General features: G+C 43.0%; 1 protein-coding gene across 2 annotated transcripts in view; it reads left to right on the top strand.

Moving 5' to 3' along the window:
• The window catches only part of LOC106745071 (beta-1-syntrophin), a 242,550-nt gene that overhangs the window by 211,852 nt on the left and 7,443 nt on the right, over window positions 1–23,255 (top strand). For both annotated transcript variants that reach the window (XM_014620338.1, XM_014620337.1), the window contains exons 5-6: window positions 6,447–6,670; window positions 22,193–22,407. In XM_014620338.1, the coding sequence (XP_014475824.1) occupies window positions 6,447–6,670; window positions 22,193–22,407 (439 nt within the window). The remainder of the gene's footprint in view (window positions 1–6,446; window positions 6,671–22,192; window positions 22,408–23,255) is intronic.

Raw genomic sequence — 23,255 nt, 5'->3', positions numbered from 1 at the left:
GGGGGGGGGGGGGGGGGGGGAGGTTCATGCTTATCATTTCGCATATCCTGTGCTCTCTCCTTATCACCGTTAATGGTGAAAATGATCGTATTATACGATCAAGTTATAAATTTAACCCAAACTGGCTTAGTGGCGCTGTGATTGGCAAAGTCGAATGAAAAACGAAGTTAAGGATTTCGGATCTATTCCGGATCATTGAAATTCGCGAATTTGACGGAAAACATGCCGACGACACATTCGGCAGCCGGATTCGTGGGTCATTTCAGTCGGAAAAGCGAACGAGGCAAAATCCCGGGAAAATTTCCGGCTCCGTCTGGACGCTTGCAATTTTAATGCGGTCTCATTTTCGTCGTACCCAATTAAGGCGTAATTGAATTGCCAAGGAAAATTAATTCGTCGGTTATGTCCTGGCGGTGGAGTCTTCCGAGGTCACCGGTTCTAATACTTCCCGCAATTATGCACGTCTGCGGACTTAACCCGGCGCTTTTCGATTTTTGTATTTTTACCAATTTAATTGTGCTGCCATGTCGTGTTGCATTTATGTCGATTCACGTGGCAGTTTTCAATGTAGTGGCTTAAGATATTAAATATCTATTTTAAACTGTTAAGGATATTCGACAATAACGATAAAGGACTAATAGGAGTCAATCTGCGGATGTGTGCTTTTAATTTTAAATACTTGGGAGGCTAATTCCTAGGCGAGTATATGAAACATTAATATTTTGTCTTTTCACTGAGACGATATTTTTCAAAACTCTGGTTTTACTTGCAATAGAAAAAGGGTAGGGGATTTGAAAATAACAGGAACAAAAGATGATGAAGTCGGCACCTTCGGCTGGAGAACATTCAAATTTGTGAGATAAATGTCGAGATAAATGCTAAAATAACTTGTCAAATATTTCAAATTACGCAGGAACATCTTCGAATGATCTCTCGTTAGGTCTCCCTCTCGATGATTCTAATCTCGGCGAGATGATTGCAGCTTATTCCCAGTCGTTCTCGAGTGTGACGGGGCTTCCAAAGAAACGCTGTGCCTCTTTAAAATAAGTTTTAACCTTAAGCTCATTCACAGAGCGCCGAGATTTCAGTTAAAAGCGAACTGACCGACGGCGGGAGGGAAGGAGGGAGGAGAGTTAATAAGTGAATATTGCGACGTTGGCAGCAATAATTTCGCGCTAGGATACAAACGAAGCTCGTTTCTACTTTCTGCCGGCCGTAAGTTCCCCTTTAAAGGTACCTTCGCTCTATTCCGGGGTGGCACCGTAAATACGCGGACAGACGACTTTAAGAACGATATCGTAACGTTTCCACTCGCTTGCGCGGAAGCGTTGTCGGGTTGGCTAACACCGCTGGCTGGATGGTTCTCTCCCTCCCTCCTCGTGCGAGATGAGAGATATACCTCCTAATGTGCTTTCCATTAAGGCCGGCGTCGCAAGGACGTAACGGCGGATACACAGGATGATCGCATCATCGCAGGATAATGGTTACAACTACGAGCGGTACGTACAGTAAAAGCTGCCGTGTCCCTCGCAGTCACGCCGACGTGAAACTGCGAGCGCGTTCGTTTTATCCCCCGTTACGTTTTGATTTCGCCCGCTATTTTCACGCGAGGCGTGCTTTTTACCGCGCTTCGGGGATGAATAGTTGTAAACGTTAATATCGCCCGCACAAGAGAAGGAAACGACGATTCAACGCGTTGACTCAACGTCGGATTTTCTCTCTTTTCAGTGAACCGTAAGACAATGATCGAGGGTGCAAACCGCCTGACTCGGGAAAACTGTGACATTTTTGTGTACGCGCGTTCCGTTTCGAATTTCCCGCGCTGTTTGCACAGTTGATTGTCCAACTTCGGCAAATTTCCGAGATAAGAGGCGAAATCTGAATTTCAGCCTCGGGTGGCACTCCGGCTCGAAAACTCTAATGAAAGTTCGCGCGAACACAAGCGCAGTTTGTACAACAGCTGCGACAAGCCCGGAACCCCAAATCGTAGCCGTGTCCCAGTGACTCATTTTAAGTCGATTTCAGAGGATCGCAACATTTACGAGCGCGCTCGTCTCTCACGGTTCGCGCGCAATTTGAGTTTGAACGCTGGCGAACGTTTTACTGGCTGCGCTCATTTGAGCGTGTTTACGACTCCGTTATTTTCCGCCGACGGTAGGCTACGTTTTCCTTTCGTGAAAACGCCGGGAAATATGTCATCGGGCGAGTAGTTTTCGCCGACTCCGCGCCCGATATTAGACAGCTTTTCGCGTTGGCTGAATCGATAAGCTCGCGAGCGACGGAAACATGTTTATCGCGCATTTTGCATTTAGAATTGTGTTAACTAATAAGAAAGATATCATATTTCTTTTCGAGAGTGTATTCACAGATGTAGAGCAGACCGTATAGTCACTCTTTTTACGTTCGAATTAAAATTAAAAAATGTACATGCGATATTACATAATGTCGTATAATATATGTTGCAGCTCGAAGCAACATTGTGCAAATTGGATTTCACACCGGCTGTCTTCCATATATAAACGAAACAAGATATATTCCGTTTCTTTAACATTTTATCAATAAAGAGGGAGAACTAATTTGACAATCTCGCGGACAAAATACCGGAAGCGTGAAATCACCTAAATTACAAGAAGAAGGGACGAGAGGTTGGGTCGTGGAATTATCGGCAATTAGGATTTGCATACACACGGAAGTGCAATCGCGCGCTCGTCCCCCGGTTAAAATCACGTTACTGCTTCTGAAGTTATAACGACGATATATCACCGTGGGGGCTTTGTACTGCGAAGACGCATCATTGCAGGCGTGCGCCCGAATTCGCGTGCTTAATGCGGGCTATATACGCCGCTCGCAATAATGGCGCTGAGGGTTTTCGACATTAATCCCGCTTTAGTGCGGGATTTTTCTCGATTCCCCGGGATCGCCGTCGAATCTGCAGTAGGGTGAAACTGATGAATACCGACCTCCTGGAGTGGGGATCAGGGTGGGACCGTTTGTTCTTCGCGAGAAGTAACTTGGCGATTTCTTATTAATTCGTCGCGCTAGCCAGGAATTGTTATTTTACTTTACTGCCGGCATAAAGATTAGGTGAAATTAGCCGAGATGATTTAGGACACGAGATCTCTTCCATCTCGCGCTGAGCTCTCTCAGCTGCGAGTGGATAGAGATATCCCGCGTTTAATCTTGCTCTAATCCTTGGCTCCTCGATAAATGTACAGTCGGGATTAATGCTCGCGAAAATATCGCCGCGATTACACCTATATTATGGTGGCTCGTAAACAAAAATACGGCGCTCAATACGCAGGACATTTTCTGAGCGCTCGAAGGGAGCGAAGGGCGAGGATCGCGGGTAAGCAGCGACAGTTATTTTGGACAGTGAGTGCGGAAATAAAACTAGTAAAGGAAGAAAAACGTAACAGAAGCACGCGGAGCGAAAGGTAACGAACTTCTCTAGGTGTGCGCGTGTGGAAACGAAAGAACGAGCTGGAAGATACGAGCGCGGCCGAGAGATATCCTCAGCGCGAGATACACGAGCGGGGGAGGATGTGAAGCCTCGTATATCACGCGTTATCGTTTGTTTCGTATAGAAAGCGAGAGAGCGAGTCGCGAATCAAAGGCCGGTTACGTTCGATTCGGTAGTGAAACCTCTGTAAAGTTCGCCTAGCTTTTAGGAAATTTGAGAAAACGAGCAGGATTCTGCTCGCCCCTCCTCCCGGAGTTCTAAAAGTTCTTAATCGATTTTAAAATGAGTTCCGTCGATTAAAGCGACTAAAACACCACATGAAAGTACGAGAATACGAGAGTACCAACTCTACGATTGTGCGATTTTAAAATGGCATAACTTTTTTACCTTAAAATTCAGCGCATCGATTCTTAAGGATAGTCGATAGAACTCTTCGGGGGACTATCAGAACCCTCAACGGAACGCCAAAGTTCCGAAAAAATGGTCTCTTTTTTTAAAAAATTTCGAACATCGAAACTCCGAAGCGCTGCAACTTTTCAGTTTTTGATCACAGCGCGTTGATTGGTAAGAATAATAATAGCAGGAATTATTCGAGAAGCTACTAGAACTCTCAACGGAACACCAAACGAAAAAACAATTCACCCGTTGAAATTTGGAAAATTTCGGATACAATAAAAAGTTGCCCTCTCCCACCCTTTTTCGTACTTTCATATGGTGTTCTGATCGGCGGAATTTTTTCTAAAATCGATCAGAGAAGAACTCTTGGGGGTAGCTAGAACTTTGCTCATTTTTTCAAAATTTTAAAAAGTGGGGTCAACTTCACAGAGGAGGCTGCTGCCGGCGGCTCGGTCGCAATAAGTTCTCTTTAGTCACACTTTTTACGTTAGTGAGCCGTTGAAGGGCCGAGTGGCTGCATAATTAACTCAATATTTGCCTTTATTCGGGATAAAATGCTATCTCTCTCCGCTTGTCAATAATTTCTGTCAAGACGTTTCTTTATTATCTCCGACGGAATCACCGGCGATGCAAATCGAGGGCGTCCCCGCGGAGGCGGAATGAAAAAGGACGAGGTGTCGCCGTTCCTTCCCGCTTGATAACCTTCCTCTCGAGTCGTTCGCGCTTTCCGAACTTTTCCGACCTCGTCGATCGACCTTTCTCTCTCTCTCTCTCTCTCTTCCCCCCTTCTACCGCCACGAATGCCGTTAGACATTCGCTCTCCGGCCGTTTAATATTTCTCTCTTTTCGCCTGATTCCACATTGGTACCCTCGCCATAGATTGCGCGACGTCTCTCCCTTCTCCTTGGCCTTTTCGCTCGATTTCACGGTTGCCGCGGCGAAGAAAATCGGCGTCGCAGAGCGTGCCGATAAGGCGCCGACGATTGTGATGTCTGTGAAGCATTGAAACGTGACCGAACGCAAAAGGAGCAAGCAACGATACTCGAATTTCGAGATTCCGGGACATTGGATCCCCGAAATTCCCGCGTCTCTCTTCCTTTCTCTTGTTCTCGCTCTCGTCGTGATCTTTTGTTTCGCGTAATTATCGATTTCTTTTCGACCCTATAATTCCCAACGTTTCGAGCACCGACCGTTCTCCTCCTCGAGTCCATATGACTTCATTTCGAGCAAGCCGCGAATACTTCGAGTTTCGAACGTTCCTCCTCGAATTTTCCTCTAACGGCCGAGGTATTAGAGGGCTGAAATCCCCTAGAGAGGGAGAGAGAGAGATGGCCGCCTTCTCAGACTCCGGTAAAACAAGCTCGCCTGCGTTCGTGTGTGACGACATTTTTGTTTTCATATAAAATACGCTGGAACTAGCTCGACGGTCGTCGCGTGGAGTTTTTTAATCTGCCGGATAAACTTTCCGATCTGACGTCGTTCGTCGACCGAGAGCGACTTCGTCAGAACTTCCAGTCTCTCCTCGTACATGGGATGTATCTCCTTACGCCGCTACTTACGCGAACTTTTCCTACGAACGGAGCTTTATGGATGGCGGGAAGGGGAAGGGGGGTCGAGGACGAAGTTTGATCCTTCACCAAGAGAAAGGGGCAGGAAGTCGTTTAAGATTAATGTGCTCTTCTTAGGTTGCTCCTCTACGACTTCAATGCGATTGCGATCCTACTAACAAGGGAACGAACTGGAAAGTTCTGATTTTAATGAAACTTTGAAAATATGTAGAATTGCTTGCCGGAGGGAAAGAGATACGACGATCAAAATGATGAGTTATAACTACAATATGTAACATTACACATCTTTCACATCATCGGTTACAAGACCGAAAGTTTTTTGAACAAAATCGTCTCGTGTCAACACACTATTTTTAAAAATATCGCCAACTTGTGTTTCTTTTATTCTTCGCGCGAAAACAACGTTTAATACTTGATAACGTTTACTCTCCTTTTGGTTACTGCCGAAGATTCAGCTTTCTATCGTTTTTCCTTTCCTTACGGTTCGATCTCAGATGGCTTCTCTTATTTCTGCACAAAGATAGCTCCTTAATTTACGAGTGTCACCGTCCAAGATAAGAAGATGGCGCACTCTTCTCATGTACGTCACGAACGAGGCGAACGTCAAGACGCTGCACAATAATGTAATTGTAGCCGAACGTCACGTTTCACTTGACATCATGCTACAGAAATAAAACGGAGAAATGGACGACCATGACATACCGCCTTTCTCCATGAAATTGGCTTCTAACTCTTCCACTCGACTCCTCCTTTACTTCATCGATCGTCGAAGTGTCTTCGCACACGATCATTAGCAATATCTCACACACGGGATGATTAATAGCAGCCATTACTTCCTCCTCCGCTCATTTTTCGATTCAATCGTCTTTCCTCCCTTTGCGGAATTTTCCACTTTCCCAACCTCAGATTCTCGGCTTTTTATCCCGAATTTTACCTCGAAAATTCGCAGCATGTCCACTTCCCCGGAGCTTTTGTTCCGGATAGAATATTCATATAAAAGATATACTACGTGTACTTTGCAGAACGGACGGGCCAGCAGCGAGAGCAGCGAGGACGGGGCCGGAAGCAGTGCGAGCACTTCGCGAGGAGCCGGTAGCGGATTTGGTCTGGCCGGTGGATGCACCGGCGGATGGCGTAGTGTCTTCGGTGCAGTTTCGGGACGGGAGCTCAGATTGTACGAATGTGCGCCTTGGAGCCCAGAAGCCTGGGCTTCCCCGAGCATTACCTGCCCGCTTATCGCGACACGGTGAGTGTCACAGTGATTACGGTTGTATTTTCTTTTTTCCAAAAACTCTTCACAGTTATCAACTATCGCGATGGGCGCTTACATATATTCATGTTTTTTTTTACATATAATATTTTAGCGGCTCCCGATTTTCCAATAAATTATTTCTTTCCCCCAATTCGACGGCCCAAGTATTTTGGATCGTTTAATTCTGAAGTACTGAAAGGGTCAAGATTATTTCCAGTTCGTTTAAAGGTGTCATGCGGTCAATGAAACGGATCTTATCTTGAAACGAATCAACGACGATTTTAGCTCTTAAGATTGGATCTCGGAATACACCGTGCTTGGCTGCACTTCTAATAATCTTATTCCCGGTCGATGCTCATCCACTTATGAACTAAAGTCACGAAACAACTCGCCGCCGGCGTCATTAACGGGACAATTCACGTATCGCACGGATCCCGTATCGACTGCGACGGCCGGGAGAGCGGGAACGTGCTTACGAGCGAAACGAGCCACGTATTGCGCTGCCAACGCGCGCTACGACCGCGTCACGTCGTAGCACGTACGTCTCGTCGATTTCACGCCGGCACGGCGTGAGACTACCACCGTACGTGTTGCCGGGAAATTAAGCGTAAAAAATTCACCGGCGTCGCGCACGAGGGAACATGACGAGTTCTTTCTGACGGGAGGCAAGATGCAACAACCTTAAGTACGGGTCTCCTCCTTCGCCACTGATAACGCCGACCGTATCATCCTACAATCCTCCGGCATGCGGTCCTTTCAGAATATTGTCGGTACCTGGCTTTGATCATTTATTGACGGCGTTTCTGCTTGATGAGGTGATTCTGAGCAGAGAGATTTTCTTGTTAGACATTGAACTTGCGTCGGATCGACTTCACTCGTGGATTTCTTATTAATGAAAATTTAATTCGTGATTTATTAGAGGAATTATTTCCACGATAAAAAACGATGGATCTAAAAAGTGTAACGTGAGTTATACATGTAATCTTACGTTTCTTACGCTGAATAAGGTGGTACCATTTTTATCCATCTGAAACCTAACATGGCAAAGGGGTTACCTTAAAAAATCTAATACGTCTCTGGGTTGAACTTCCGTGGAAGTCCACTATTTTAACATGTTTGAAAGCGCACGATATAGATGTATGCACATCTGATGAGATTTAAGATTCTTTGAATAAGAAATTGACTACTTTTTAAAAATTTTTATATCATATTGTATGTATGATTTCGTCATATTAGGTTTAGCAATTCTGAAGTGTTTTATTTTGAAGTGTTTCCTTGGTTTTCAGTGAAAAAAGTTATAAAACTGAACTATAATAATCATGATTAAATAATTGGAATAAAATCGTCGTTAACCGACCGAATACTATTAAAAGTGACTTGTTTCGACCTTTTTAAATTTGAAATTGGTTTAGATGGATAAAAATACCACCATCGCATTCGGTGATTCGCAAGCGTATAATTATGTATCACTTTTTAGACTCGACTCATTTTACTCATTTTATTTATTATTTATCGTAGAAACTTTTTTCTGTATATGAACAAAAAATGTGATGCGAATAATTCTTAGGAGCCCGCATTTACGTGAAACTCACCTCGAAACCTTCGTTCTTCGTTCCCGTTCGTTTTTAATAAATCTTTACGGGGATTTCTCTTGTGCAAAAATCTTAATTAGGGGCTTATTTATAAAAGTATTTAATCCCACGTAATTTGGCGGCCATATGTGGAAATGGTGGCGCAGGACGAGACACGGCGGACACGTATCCTAGCACGTACCCTGGTATGCAAGCTCTATCGCCACACACTCGTGTTCGGTGGTATGGTCGGAGGATTACCAATGAGGCACGTCGGATTACCGCAGTTAGCGATGTTCGTTAGACCGCCATTTTAATTAAGACTATTATACATCCGGCCGACCGTTCGCATGGCGTCATCGCGACGCTCGTTACGTGCTCGGCTCGCGAAATCGTTTTTAGCGTCCATTCCGCGATTTGTTTTACAATCATCGCGTCGATGCAACATTATAATGGCCGGCACTAATAGTGTATTATCGTCCCAGCTGCACAAATCCAGCACGTGGTTGAGCCAAGAACTCAACGGATACTTCTAATTACTCATCGTATCAGTCCCAGTCGTTGGATCTGCTTTGAAAGGATCTACGATCCCACAGAATTTATCATCCATTAGCTTTGTGATTTGAAGATGATACGGCTTACTATAATGCGCGGTTGGAAGTATCACCGAACGTATGTCAATGATATTATCCGTATCGAAGTCGCATCTAAAAATGTCCCGAGTAGCGGTATTAGACGAATGATCTACCGCAGCAATTCATTTGAGAACCAATATCTAACAATTAGATTAGTTGAGTGAGCACCGTCGAAGAACGGTTTTTTCGTGACATTTCCGATTGTATTTTATACGTTCCTCTCTTATATTATTTGTCACTTACGTTATTTTCACGTGAAATGTTTGCGGGAAATCTGTCCAAACTAATAATGAAGGTTTGTGGCATCGGGTTTATTAAAGAAGCGCCAGATTTCGTGAGATTTGGTGCTAAATATAATTCTCGAGGAAGGTACTTTCGTATTTCTGCAATTAATAGGAAAGTTTTTTTGTATCTCCGTGGAACAGTTTCTCTCTGGGCTTCGGAAACGTACAGGTGCGCTCGTTTCAGCCCGGAAATACCGCGTGTGTATATTATCTTTCGCAACAGTTTCAAACAGTCGTAAAGATCAGGTTTGTTTTCGCGAAAGAGTGATAGTCACGGCCGGTATCGGTTTGTAATGCGCGCAGGAATTCTATCGGGATGTGGATAACGAGATTTTGCACGGATGAATAAACCGGTGTTTAAACAAATACATCGATCGTGCGTTTATTAATTCCACGTAACGTCCTTTCGCAATCATTGCGGCAATGCTGTACGCACTAATCACGATTGGTTTCGGTTTTCATGGCGGATTGCCGGGGTTGGTAAATAACCGAGCGAACAAATATCTCGACAGAGCATTTGTCAATAACGAACCGAAATTAATAGGACGGTAATGCCGATTAGATTCTGTTAGAGGTATTAATATATTATTGATTTTTAATACGTCCCCGATCATTTTATCCGCTCACAGATATTCTGATATTCCGACGGGAAATCCGGTTTTTGGAGATCTAACGCTTATATACTGAGAGAAAATTAGTTATTTTCAACAAACTTTTCAACAAAATGCCAACAATATCCTTTTGTTATTTTAGCCACAAAAATAACAGTAACTACGTAAGAATATTAACACTGACATTATAATGATATTTATTAGAAATATAGTTCTTTCGACTATTTTTGTGGTTAAAATAACAAAAGGATATCGTTGGCACTGAGAATCATTATAATTTTCTCCTAACGTAAGAATTTTAGAATTCGAGATAGTATTTCTTCGACAATACAGAGTCAAAAAATACAATTCAGTAATTTGCAATATAATCTTAGAAACATTAGAAGTTCCTAATATATAATTCTTTGGAGATATAAAAGTGAAGTGATACCGATATAATACAGGCGCTGAATCGGCACATTTCAATTGTATGAAGTGAACGAAGAGACAGATAGAGCGGGGGGAGCTTCATCCATTTTTTACCATTACAATATGAAATAAAAATGAATGCTTGCGGTGTAATGGTCGGCAGGCGATAGGAGCATGAAGTTAATTAAATAAACGTCTGTTTATTTAGGCGAAAGATGCTCTCCCGAAGTCATCAGCGACTGCTGTTCGATGCACAATATTACATTGTCGTAACAGGACAACGCCGCTTCCGCCGTACTCTTCCTCAATGTATTTATTGCGACGACATTCTGCGACCTATTTCCGTTCCTTTCCCATCTCGATATCAGTGTACAATCGATTTCAACGTCTCGTTCTCCGGACGTTTACCTACCTACCTGTCCGCTGTATTTGTTTATTTGCACACTCGAACGGATTGCGATCACTACTGCATCGCCGTATTAATATACGTTCGAGCGATCGATTTATTTAGACGTTGTTTATTTACTCGCGTGCTGATGTTTATTCACCCAAGTTCGTGTTGCGACAAACGCGAGTGGCGGAGATCAATGTTGTTATAACCGGGATCGGTTTTAGTTGCAATCATTTCGAGATGTTGCCGGGTATCATTGACGGTAGTCCCAAAATTTCACGATTTTATCGTGTGTATGTGTCAACTCCTACGTATAAAGAAGAGATCCCTCGATTTCATTATTATAAAATGAAAACATCCTTTACGGGAAGAACAAATTTTAGTGGAACAATAAATTATTTCTTAATATAATAACAGGAAAACAAATTTACTTAAACAGCAAAAAGATTTGTTAAGAGTATTAATTGTTATTTGTTGGGTAGCAAAATAATTTGGTTACGCCGCAACGACGTTTCGCTTACTGTTCCGCGTAAGGAATTTTTTTGCTGTCACTATATTAAAACAAACAATTTGCTGTTCCAGCAAAACGTGTTTTCTCATGTTATGTTCGCGCGCCTAATATAATTCCATAAATATTTGTCTCTAAATATAACTCCGACGTGGAACAAAAACGGATGAGAAATTTATTTCTAAAATATTTGCATCGTCAAGTGTGTTCGTCACTTTTCTAGAAACGTTTTCCACAGGCCGGCGTTTCTCTGGAGAAGTTACTGTTTTTTTGCAGAAACGCTGCTTCAATTTACCGCCTCAATCGTGAATCTCATTTACGGGACTCGGCATCGCGGAAAGCGGCTTACAAAAAATTTAAAGGAGCTTTAGTTTTAAAGCTGACTTCGAGATAATTTGCGTCGCGAACTACACATTAAAGTCCACTTTAAATCTCGACTAACTTGAAATTCCTCGAGCGAAACCGCTTTCGCGTCGCCGTCCGGGAATTATCTCTTGCTTCTTTAAACCGTCACCGTGTTGCGATAGAATAATTAATCGTATGGAATAATTAATGGACTGGCTAATGGCTGCCCGTTAATCTCACGGAACTTATGCGCTCCAAAATAACGCATAAAAATAATAATTGATTTTGGTAAACACCCCTCCCTCAGTATCAGCGGTTAAGTTTCGCTTTGAGAATATGGAAATAAGAGATGAAATGTCAGCAGGCAGGCGAAAAGGAATGAAGAGGTGTCACTGTAAATTACGCTTACCGGTAGCGACGCGAAAAAATGGGATTTAAGGGACTCGAATGTATCGTCAAAAAGTAACGACCCGACCTTTGAAGCGTGAATCTTTCATGGAAACGTCACCCTTAATTTCGTCTTGCAGTTTCACGGTAAAAAGTGCCGGAGGAACAAACGTTTCTTCATAGAACATTAATGGATTACGTTTAACCCAGTGCGGCGAAAAATAGCCGGTGTAACGAACAATAGCGGCCGGAACGGCAACGTGAAAATGTCCAAGACGACATTTTCTCAAGAGCCCCGCTCAAAAGCCGCGGCCATTAATCCGCGAGGAAACGCGCGCGGGGCTTTCATTATTTACATCCACAGAACTTCACTTCGCGGTCTTGCTTACACGGTGCGCGCCGTCGCCCGCCATTTAAACTGTCGCCGCGTCCAACGCGGTGATTAACCGAGCGGGTGATCGTAATTAACGGCCCGGCACAGCGCCTACGAAACTTAAGGACCGTGACCGTGCAATCTTCTCGGATCACGAAGCGCACCGCAAGCCCGTCCGTCGCCGGGGCTTATTTCGAGATCCTGCTGAGAGCTTATTTGCGTTCTGCGATCCCTCGGACCTTCGTCAGGTCGATTGACCCGCGCTCGTTTTCCCCTTTTCCCCCTTTGAACCCCGTGGATATTTCACTTGCGGGATTGTTTACGTGTCGCGCGGACCTTCCAATCTCGTTAAGTTAATTGACTTTTACGCGCGGAAGACGAAGGGATGTCCAATGACGATCGCACACGCGAATAAAAAGCTTTCTAAAAAGTTCTCTCCACCTTCCCGACTGTAATACTTCATTTCCGTCCTTTGCCACAAAGAAGACAATAAAGTTATATAACTCGAGCGTCCTTCTTTTCACACACACACACACACACACTCGCGCGTAACACAGAGATACGCGTGTCTCATTCATCCGTAACGTCCCTTCTTTCCATCTCCATGCACTCTACATCTTTCCCTTTGCGCTCGTATTTGCAGATCACGTACGAGCTCTGCTCGGAGGTTTGTTTGACAAGGGTAGCCCGGCTCTGACGATTAATCACTTGCTATTAATTAACCGGGAATCAGGCCGCCCCTCGTCCCCTCGTGTCGCGCCGCCGCCGTCACCTCCAACCATCTCAACCATCACGTACTCGCTGAAATTCTCCCTGCGGTCGGTGTGCGAGAACCGTCGCGCATTTACGCCCAGCCAATAAAGCCTGATGAATATAAGAATACGATATATATATATATATATACACGAAGTGTCGGGAAAATGAGCAGTGGGATACGTTCGGCGTGATAAAATAATCAACATGGAGAACGGCAAATCCATCCGACGGTGATTAAGGGCTCAGACACAATGGAGGGAATGAGGTACGAGAAATAAAATGTGGGAGATTAGGAACAAGGAATTAAATTTCGACATATAGACAACTATGTCAAATTATAGCTTATTTCTAATATCTTATTCCTAATTTTGTATATTTAATTTTTTCAATGTTCAATATTCCTTCCTTTCATTGTGCCTGTGTGAGCTCTACTTTGTTGTGACAGAATAAAATCGCTATGTCAGCAAATTATTTGTAAAGGACAAAAGTGAGAGGAATAGTTCTACATTTGTTTGTAGGGATACACGAAGAAATGACTTTTATGTGATTTACTGATTGATCACAGAGAGAATATAGGAAATACCAAATCCGATTTCGCGTAATCAGGATCTCTTTGTGCGAGAGAGAAACTTGTTTCTAGCATTTATATTGTTTATCAAGACTAGAAAAATATTTGCGTTTGTTTGTTTCGTCCGCTGCTTTTTGGTACTTGGGCTTTCAATTAATTCCCTTCGATATTTGATTGATAAACTGTAAGTAGTGAGAATTAAGTCGCGTTTAGGACCCGCTGAGGATGCTTTTTCGCGATATCCTTACCGTTCGTTCTAGAAGAAGTGCGTTAAGCCAGTGTTAGTTCAGTGTAAAAGAAACTTTATCGTACCTGTCAGCCGCGAGGTAGACGAATGGCGCCCTTAGCACCCTTATCTATCTGCAATTTTTACGCTTAGCTCCTCTTCCCTTCCCTCCGTTTCGTTCTCGCTGTTTTTTTTACCTCTCCGCCTCCCTTTCCTCTTTTCCCGGGGCTTGCATTAATATCTTCTAGGAGAAGCTCCGCTCTAATCCGTCAAATCCGAAAAGCTCCGCGAAATAAATGTCTACAGGGTAATATACACGCGCGATCGATACGCGACAGTGTGGATTCGATTTGAAATTTTTGTCCCAGGTTGATCCTGTAATCGGGTATATCATATCGAAAATGGCGGAGCTTCGGATCGTTGGATCTTGCGTTCCGCATTTCGAACGGGAATATTTGGCGGAGTCTTTTTATCAACCGGCACAGCGCACACCGTCCTATTTCTCTTTTCTCGTAATTGTTTTTTTTAAAGGTTTTCTCTGTTTGCGCTACAGTACATGTTCCAATCATATTTCTGAATGCCAGTCATATATCCTTTAGTCTCTACGTAGTCTTTGGAATATGCATTGCACAAAGAGTTTGGGCTTTAGTGTTATAGAATGGAACCACGCTCGTAAATATTGGAAACAGCGACAAAATAAAAGACGAGATAACTTACTTTTTAATAGTCTATGTACTAGAAAGGAATCAACGAGGAACGTGTATTAAAAAAATTTATATATCACCGATTAATATGTAAAATTATACAGAGAAAATTATTCGTCACGGTTTGAGCAATTTTATATGAGTGAATATTAATACGTCGCTGAATTAAATTTCGCTCATACGGTGCAGCACACGAGCCTCCAATCGATCTGAACGTTCAAACTTGAAAATCAATGCTCCGCAGAATCAAACTGCGAAACGAATTTTGGACAACCGTATAATTTTAAACGCATAAGCGCGCCCAGGGGGCCGATCACTGTGATTTGTCCCATTTGGATACGTATGCATTTCTCAATTTTTCGGGATTAGCTTCGTAGCTCACGATATAATTTATATTCAGCAGCATTGTGCCGTCCACCGATACATTCGAATGTATTCCACGACTTATTTGGGCATCCACAGGTTGGGAGTCGTTTCAGCATTCGTCGTGCAGATTAGGTGGACGCGTGTGTAGGAAGATTCTTCACGGGCGTGCGTTTATTTATTATTGGTGTAGTGCGCTGTGCGGCCATCAATTCGGATTAGCTCGCAGCTCAACAGGAGTTTTCGAACCACCGTCACTTTTTCTGCACGACACCGGAGATTTATAACCCGGATATACCATCGGAACTGGATACCGCATTACGGCGCGAGAAACGGAGCTCTGCGGCCATTTTTAAGTTGCACGCATTTTTTTTTTCACTTTTCATCCAGAAGCACTTTCCCGTGTTTGTCAATTTTTTTCCCTTGTTATCTCGAAAAAGAGAAACCGTGCGTTATGGGCGATAACGTCTGCCGGAGTTCTTTTTAAACAGGCACGAACCGTGCAATTTTACTAACAGCCCGCCATCCTTATTCTAACCTGCTTTGTGAATAGCTAAGAAGATCAGTGAGGCGGATCGACAGCACCATTTGCTGCTAAGTGCTCGATTGTTGCGAGGTGATTCAACATACAGCCGCTCTTCGGCGGGAAATCAATTAGTTCTCCAAGTTTTCCGTCGGCGCGTCTGATAAGCGACTAAAGGAATACTTGACGATGAAGGGAGCGCTGTGCATTCATCTCTTAAACTACCTAGATAATTTTTAATTTCCTCCTACCCGTCTCGCCTTTTCCCGTCGAGTAATTCAGATCTAATTAGCTGCTACAAAGAATAACACCGGACCATCTTCATTTTTAATTCTTCAATTAACTGCCGCAGAGAAGGATGCCGCGTTTTTCGTCCCGGTTCTAGTATATTTATGGAGATTGCAGGTAAACAGAATTCTTGATCGAAGCTGGAGATGGTGCGTTGCATTGCTTATCAACTTGCAGGCACACATTTGCCCGGGAATTTCGTGGCCGTAAAAGTTTCCTCTGAAAATAACGCGCGAGAATAACGTCGATAATATCGAAAATATTTCGAAACGCACAGTCTTTGGGAACTTTACAGTCATTAAATTAAGATAACGAGATATGAGGGAGAAAATTATATCTAAGGGGCGAATCTTCCAAATATTAAGGTTTCATTCGAGAAAGATTCGTCTTTCCATCATCGATCGATATGGTTTCTACGTCAATCGAAGTAGATTACGACAAATTTGAGACAGACGGCGAATGAAATTTCTTTGTAATGGTAATACTCGCGAGATGAATGGTAATTCACACTCTTATCTGCAAACGTAGGACTCGCTGAGGAGGATAAATACGGAGATCCGTACAGGAAATTCGAGCATACGTTGTCCGAGATAGGACGTTGGCAGACTTCGATTTTTCTTCTTTTTCCCTTTCAATAAAGGGAAGAACTACCGTGGTCGCGAGAGCGAAAAGCGCCTCGTTCCATTTGCGGATTCGCGTTGCTCCCTTTTCTTCATCCTTTTTTTATCCCCAGGCCGTTGCGTCAACTCGAGGGACTTTTAAGACTTAGATCTACGTATCCTTTTTTGAATTCTCCAGATTTTCAAATACAGCAATTTTTCCATTACAGTGGCTTTGAGAAATATATTTGTTTTTATAATGTACACACACATCGTGCGTGCTGGCTTAGCACAGATTCACTGCTTCTAGTTTTCATTTTGTACATGTTCATTCTTAAAAAGTGAAACGAATCTGCATGAATAATAATGTAACGTAATTTCTCTGTCTACTTTTCTCCTCGGCTTCTATATTTTTTTTCCTTCTCCTCTGCTTCTCCTTCATTCAGCTCTCTCACTCGGTGGCACACAAATTCTGTTTTTCCCTAACCTTTCCCCCAGTTTCCCCCCTTCACGATGTCCGGTGACAAACGGTCGCCTTTCCACGGCAGCCGGAAGAAAAGCCGTTTCAAAGAGCAGGGAAAACGAACGTTGGGAAAAAACGCGGCGGACATTCCGCAGGAAGAAATATTTTCCAACGTTCGTAACTCATCGAATCTTCCGCGTCGCAGGACTCTCACTGCAAGGAAAATCCACTAGCGGCGAATTTACTTTTAATTTATTTAGACTATAATAGATGTTTATCATTTATTGCTCTCCTTTATTTCGTTTATTCCGCCATTATACTGAAGGAAGATTAAGCGTGATGTTTACCAATGTTGTTTGCGTGGAATAAGTCTTCCCATTGATTCTATGCAAACAATATGCAAAATTTCGAGTTATTTATTATTGAAAGTGGTCATGTTTTTTTTAATTAATAACTCGAAACTTTGCGTGTTGTTTGCAAAATGGTACAAGACATTTTTATTCACTGCAATTCGTTCTACGCCCTCACGAAATTCAACAGTCCCTGTTGGTTATATTGTAAAGCAATAAATGTATATATTAAGTGATACCTGAATATCGAATTATATACCGCAGTCTATATTTCGAATCGAATATCGAATTATATACGCAGTCTATATTTTACTATATTTCTAGTATTTGTCAAAAATCACAAATCTCGATCCTTTTAATTATGCACTCTTCTCGGGATCTACGGTCATTTACGTTTCCGAAGATGAACATTCGATCGTGCTTTTTGCATCGGCTTACTAGGATTCATAATTGTCCGCCATGGTAAATTAAAGGCCATAGAGATAGAGTCGACTAGGTGGATAAGGATTAAGATAAGGGTGGCTGAAAGAGGAAGCGGAGGGACAGGGAAGGGAAAGAGGGAGGGCACAACGGAGTATGAAAGATGGGGTCCCGATAATCGAACGGTGAACCGGATCAATTAAATCCTACGGGCCAGACATTAATTATCGAAGGTGTCGTCGACAGTTTCCGATCGCGCGTGCAATCGAAGTGCGATATTCGGAACGAGTTCAGGATTTTGCTCGCGGCGCATCCTCCTCGTTCCGCCACTCCCATTCCCCCCCAACCTATCGTCGTCTCTTCGTTTGCTCATCCTCAAGTTCCCCAATTGCTCTTTCGGCTTCATTTCGGCTACTTTGAATGTTTATTTATATCGATCTCAGTTTACACCGCGATTAAATTGCGGCAATAACTGGAAACGACGTTTTAGATCAGATACTTTTAGCGATTCCAGAATTAGGGGATGGCATCGAAACGTCAGTCTATGCATCAATAAAATTTCAACAAGAATAACTCGTTTAATTTTAAAATATTGACGTGTTCCTTCAGAAGCATATTTTTATTTCATTATATTTATATATTATAATTCTCGGGTCGAACTTGATTTCGATGCGACATTTTGAACAATCTATTTTGATCCTAAAACCGCAGAAACGGAAATTTGAGACATCATCAGGGACAAAGTAAGGATAAATTATATTATGAGAATTGAAATTTTGTATGTGTGTATGTGCGATCCTATGCTGCTGTCTTAGTTCCTACTGTGCTATAAAATTAAAAGTTTAACGTAGAACCAAAATTTCGAGTCAGGTTGTGTCATATCATTGTACCATAATGTAAAAGATATATCTTAAAATCGCTGAAACTATCAAACGGTCGATTGTGATGTAACTTAATGTAACATAATCTAACCTAACCGCACTTTACCACTGTATATCTTCGGTGATGTTGAGGCTTGTACCCTCTTACGCCAACCGATCTTGATTCGCGCAGTCATGTGAAGAAATTGCGAATATAATCCGGGATGGCGGTAAATATCGAGGATGTTAGGCAAATGCCGATGTCGATGGCGTATATCGAATTATTGATAATTCACAGTGAATTTTGATGCCGGCAAATATAGCTGCTATGGCTGAACGTGACCTAATGGGATCGCGCCGAAAGTCGATACTCATCATCGTGACGAGATCTCGCGTCTTAATCGGATTTTATCGCAGCTTTTCCGTGATTTAACGGAATATCCTGCGCTATTTCTGTCGTAGTTCCGCCGTTTATTTCCGAGGTGAATGACATCACATATATCTCTTGATACATATTATGTGGAAGTAATTTAGAATTAATTCTGGCTTAAGTGATAAATAACGCAATAATTAATTTTACAATAGCTACAGAAAAAATGTGACTTTAATAATATATTAATTTTAGTACACAATTATTCTAACTTAGTTTAATTTGGCGTCGCGACATTACCGTGTCGCTTGATTTAAATAACAGAAGAAGAAGGATAATGTGACTTATCTTTAATTTATCTACGTTAAAAGTTTCATTTATTTAATTACAGTTATTGAGTTAAAGTCGAATTTAAATACACAAATTGAGCACGGTACCGATATAAAGAAAGAGAATTTATCAAATTAGAAAATTAGTATAAAGCTAAAGGAAATCACGATTTTAAAAAAAATGAATATTTGAAAACTTTTAAAGATGCATGGAAAAAATGTCGAGACTTTAAATCCTAATTTATTCTTAAGAGTTTGAAAGCTTCTTTTCTTCCATTTCATTAGAGTCTTTCCTCTTGAATATTTCTCTTGTTATATTTCTTCGAACATATTTTCTGTACATATTGTTTTATAAAATTTATTCCAAGCTTCAAAGGCTTTCATGAACTTGAATTCTCCTTTCTATGAAAGTTCTAATTGACGCGTAATTAAACTTATTTCGCGTTAAAGAATAAAAAGCTCGAGAGAATTTAAGCATCTAGAATGCACATGAAAATAAAAATGTTACCCTTCACTTAATTTTGAATAAAGCTTAAATTATGTAGAATTTCATTTGAGCATTAATACGTTTTATGTATTTCATACATGAATATATTTAAAACTGGAAAACCGAAAACTATTGACAAAAGACAGCTGAAGAAAAATTTATGTCTAAATTAATCGAACAATATTTAAAAATGTTACATTATGTTTTCATCTTTTGTTTTATTTAAAATGTTATGAAATCCATCGCAGCACGCGCATGTGTAAAAACTATTACTGTTTAATATATGTGCGACAAGAATGTCCTTTGTAAATGTACAGGGAAATAAAACGCACGGAGCGGATGTTGTGCGTTGCGTACATGCCGGAAATGTCTCGTTGCATTACTTTATATCGCGTTAAACTCTCCCTGCGCGCCGTTGTCGCGAATTAACGTCGGTTACATTTTTAACGACGAGCGTGGCGTTTTTGAGCGGCTTAAATATGGTGTCAGGCAATCACGCTGTTTGAATGATCGGTGATCCAACTAAGCCTCGTTTAAATTTTAAGTGAAAAAGACCAGGCGGGACGGGCATCGATCGTTCGTGGCAGCTTACGAGCCTGCGCCTCTGTTTTTATCGTGTCCGATATACATACAACGTCCCAGGCATAATTTTCTTTTTCTCTCTCTTTGTCGAACGAAGTTGTCGAAGAATATAGGTTCTCCTTCAATATTAAGATCGACTGAAAGTAATCAGTCCCCAAATGCCAGCGAATTATTTTTCTCCATGTAAGAGGGATTACCGTACAGTTGAAAGTATTCGTTTCAGCATCGCAAACTCACATCATTGTCCGATTTACTCGATTCAAAGCAAACTTGTATGTTATGCTTGTACACCTGCTTGGCCAATAGTAATTCTATGCTCTTCGTACCACTAACTAAACTTGGATATACTACGTTTTAATCAATACCGAGGTAATATAGACAGTACTATGCTATTCACAATTGAGGCAAACTTGCTTGTAATGCTAACCAATACTAGGTCAACATTCACGTTGCCAGGCGAACTTGATTCTTGCTCGATAGATATCCGGCCGCTTGTTTTATCTCCATTACAGATGATGTTCGTATATTTAACGAAAACGAAACTATCGAATTTGTCGCGCGATATAACCGGTTAATTTTACGATGATAGATGGGCTCTTGTTACGGTTAATTGGATTATCTGATACACACCCGATGACTTCGTCGAAGATTACTTTCTCGAATCGGGAAGTGCCGTCAGCGTTTCACCGGCGCGGAGTTCTCTTCACGTCGTCCCTATCAAGCATTTACCTCTTCCGTCGTCAAACATTCAGACATCGTTTCCTCGAAGTTTTCTCCGGAGGGAAAAAGACGAAGAAGCCGGGGGAGGCTCTATTTCCGGTCGGCGGGGTCCGTATCGGGCCCCAACGCGAGAGCGCGAAATGGCCGACTTAAGGAAGTTTTACTGCGAGACAAACCGGAAGTGATTCGGCTACCCCGAGGGAAACTTTCCTTCCTTCCTGCGGGCTTTTTCGCCGGATTACGGCCGCCGACGAACATCCATTCTCGTTTAACGCCTTTATTTACCGTTTGCGGCTGTCTCTCCGGCTTCCTCCCGCTTATCGGAATTTTCTACGTCGCGCTTTTTGCCGTTGCTTTATTCTTCTCGCTGCTCTCGCCAAGGTTAGGGCGCCCTGACGATAAGGGCCGATGAATATCCGTTGCAGCGAACGTCGCTCGCGTCCTCGAGAACCCTCTCGATATTCCATTCACTCGGTCGCATCTCGCCGATATGAATCGAATGATACGAAGTGGGCGAAGTATCTTCCCGCGGACGTGATGTAAACTGTCGGGTCGTCGAGCGAATACTCCCACGCCCCTGGGGCGTTTTTTGCCACGGAGCAAGAAAACTTTGACGAGACAGGTGTCCGTCTCGAATTGCATTCTCCCCCGTCCGATTGCGTCTCGGTGGCTGACGGCCATTAGTATCGGCACGAAAAAAGGCCCCGGGGTGACTGTCGAATGACACCGGGAGCAGCTATTTTTTTCGAGTCCAAGTGTGCCATTTTTTGCGTCGGCTCTGTCCTCTATTGCACAGGGTGTTCTTTCTATCCCTCTTTTTTTTTTTTTTTTTTCGGCTCGCCAGTGTCCCTCGGAAAAATCTATAAATCTAGCGCGCGGGCTCGCGAATGTCAGGACCATTCGTCAGCGGGCAGATTGGCGGGGGGTGGGGATGGATTCGAGGAGGTCAGAGGGGCGGTGGGGGCATACGCGGCCAAACCCGTGTCAGGTGAACGCTGCAGCTTCGTCCCACATGCAATAAAGCCGCGACGATTTTACGAGCGAGGCGAGCCGGATGACGAGGTAATTTACCTCCCCGTTGGGAGAGGGATGAAGAGACGACGGGGATGAATCCATGCCGTGACTCGCTACAAGGCGCTTCGATCGGCCCGATAAAGGTCGCCGCTTTTTACCCGACACCCCGCCGCGATTTTTCGTATCTTCGTGGAATCTTCAATCTTCGTTCCCAGGGCTCGGTACCGATCTCTATCGACTCGGCATTATGAACAGCGCATCCGGCGCAAACGGCTTTAAGCGTTACGCACTGTGGTGTATTTTACAATCCGATGCGAACGCACATTCGATCTCCGCGAAGATCCAGAGACTCAGATGCGACTGTGAATCCGATCGTTCCAGGCTGGTTTCCTCGCCGACGCGACAGAACGAAGCGGCGAGCAGCAGTAGCGGCTCGACTCAGCACGGGGCAACGTTCGCGGTCCGGGTCGGCACGATCGACGGGGTGATCACGCATCACTTACGGGCCGAAACGCGAAGAGATCTGGCGGCCTGGGCGCGGGCGATCGTTCAAGGCTGCCACGCGGCCGCTCACTCTCTGCGGGAATACACTGTCCGTAAGTATCTTCGCGCCTTTGACCGGCGGTCTCGTCTAATTCCTTCCTTAATTTAATAGAAGAGGATAAAAGGTTCGGTAGTGAATGAAATGTACCGGAGAGGCGGAAGGGATGTGTCGCGTTGGACAATGGGGTGCAACTCGGTGAGATAAAAATTCCGGAATACATCATGCCACTTTGTTTTCACGCTGAATGCGAATGTTGTTTCTCACATAAACAATGGTGTAATCTGAAACGTAGTCGGCGGTGGTGTGCGGTTCGTATAAACCGCGTAGCTTCTGTATCCGGGTCCTCGAGTATCCACCCGGTGTCTGCAAATGTTATCCGAGTACTCGAGTATTGATCGAAGTAATCGGACGATCGGAATCAAAATTGCCAATTACATCCGGGTAGTATCCATTTTGTTAATGATGTTATTTCAATCGTATGATCTCCTATCAGATAATTTTGCCTTTTTTTTCAAATATTTTATATGCAAATCACCGTATTCGAATACTCGGTAGTGGTGTATCTGAATAAATTTCATCTCTTTATTTTTCATCTTAGGCCATCGTGTAGACGACAAATCGCTTTATTCTAGAGATTTTATTTTATTCTTTGGAAAAAAATTGTCAGCTAATTTATAATTTTGCCAAACTAGAGAGGAAAAGTGAAATACTTCAGAAATAAATGGCGAGCCCGAGTTCTTCCTACTCAGATCGTATAGCAGGATCGAGAGAGACGGACGACATCTACGCTGCTGCTGTTCTCGTTCTCTGCGCTCGGTTCGATGAATTTTAATTTCTTTTCAGCGACGACGAACGGCAATAATAAATCGAGATGAATGCTTCGCCCGTTTCATACGCGTC

This window comes from Dinoponera quadriceps, unplaced genomic scaffold, assembly GCF_001313825.1.
Source record: "Dinoponera quadriceps isolate SergipeBrazil2010 unplaced genomic scaffold, ASM131382v1 scaffold717, whole genome shotgun sequence".
NCBI lineage: Eukaryota > Metazoa > Arthropoda > Insecta > Hymenoptera > Formicidae > Dinoponera > Dinoponera quadriceps.
The sequence above is the reverse complement of the archived record's forward strand: the minus strand, read 5'-3'. Positions and strand labels throughout refer to the sequence as shown.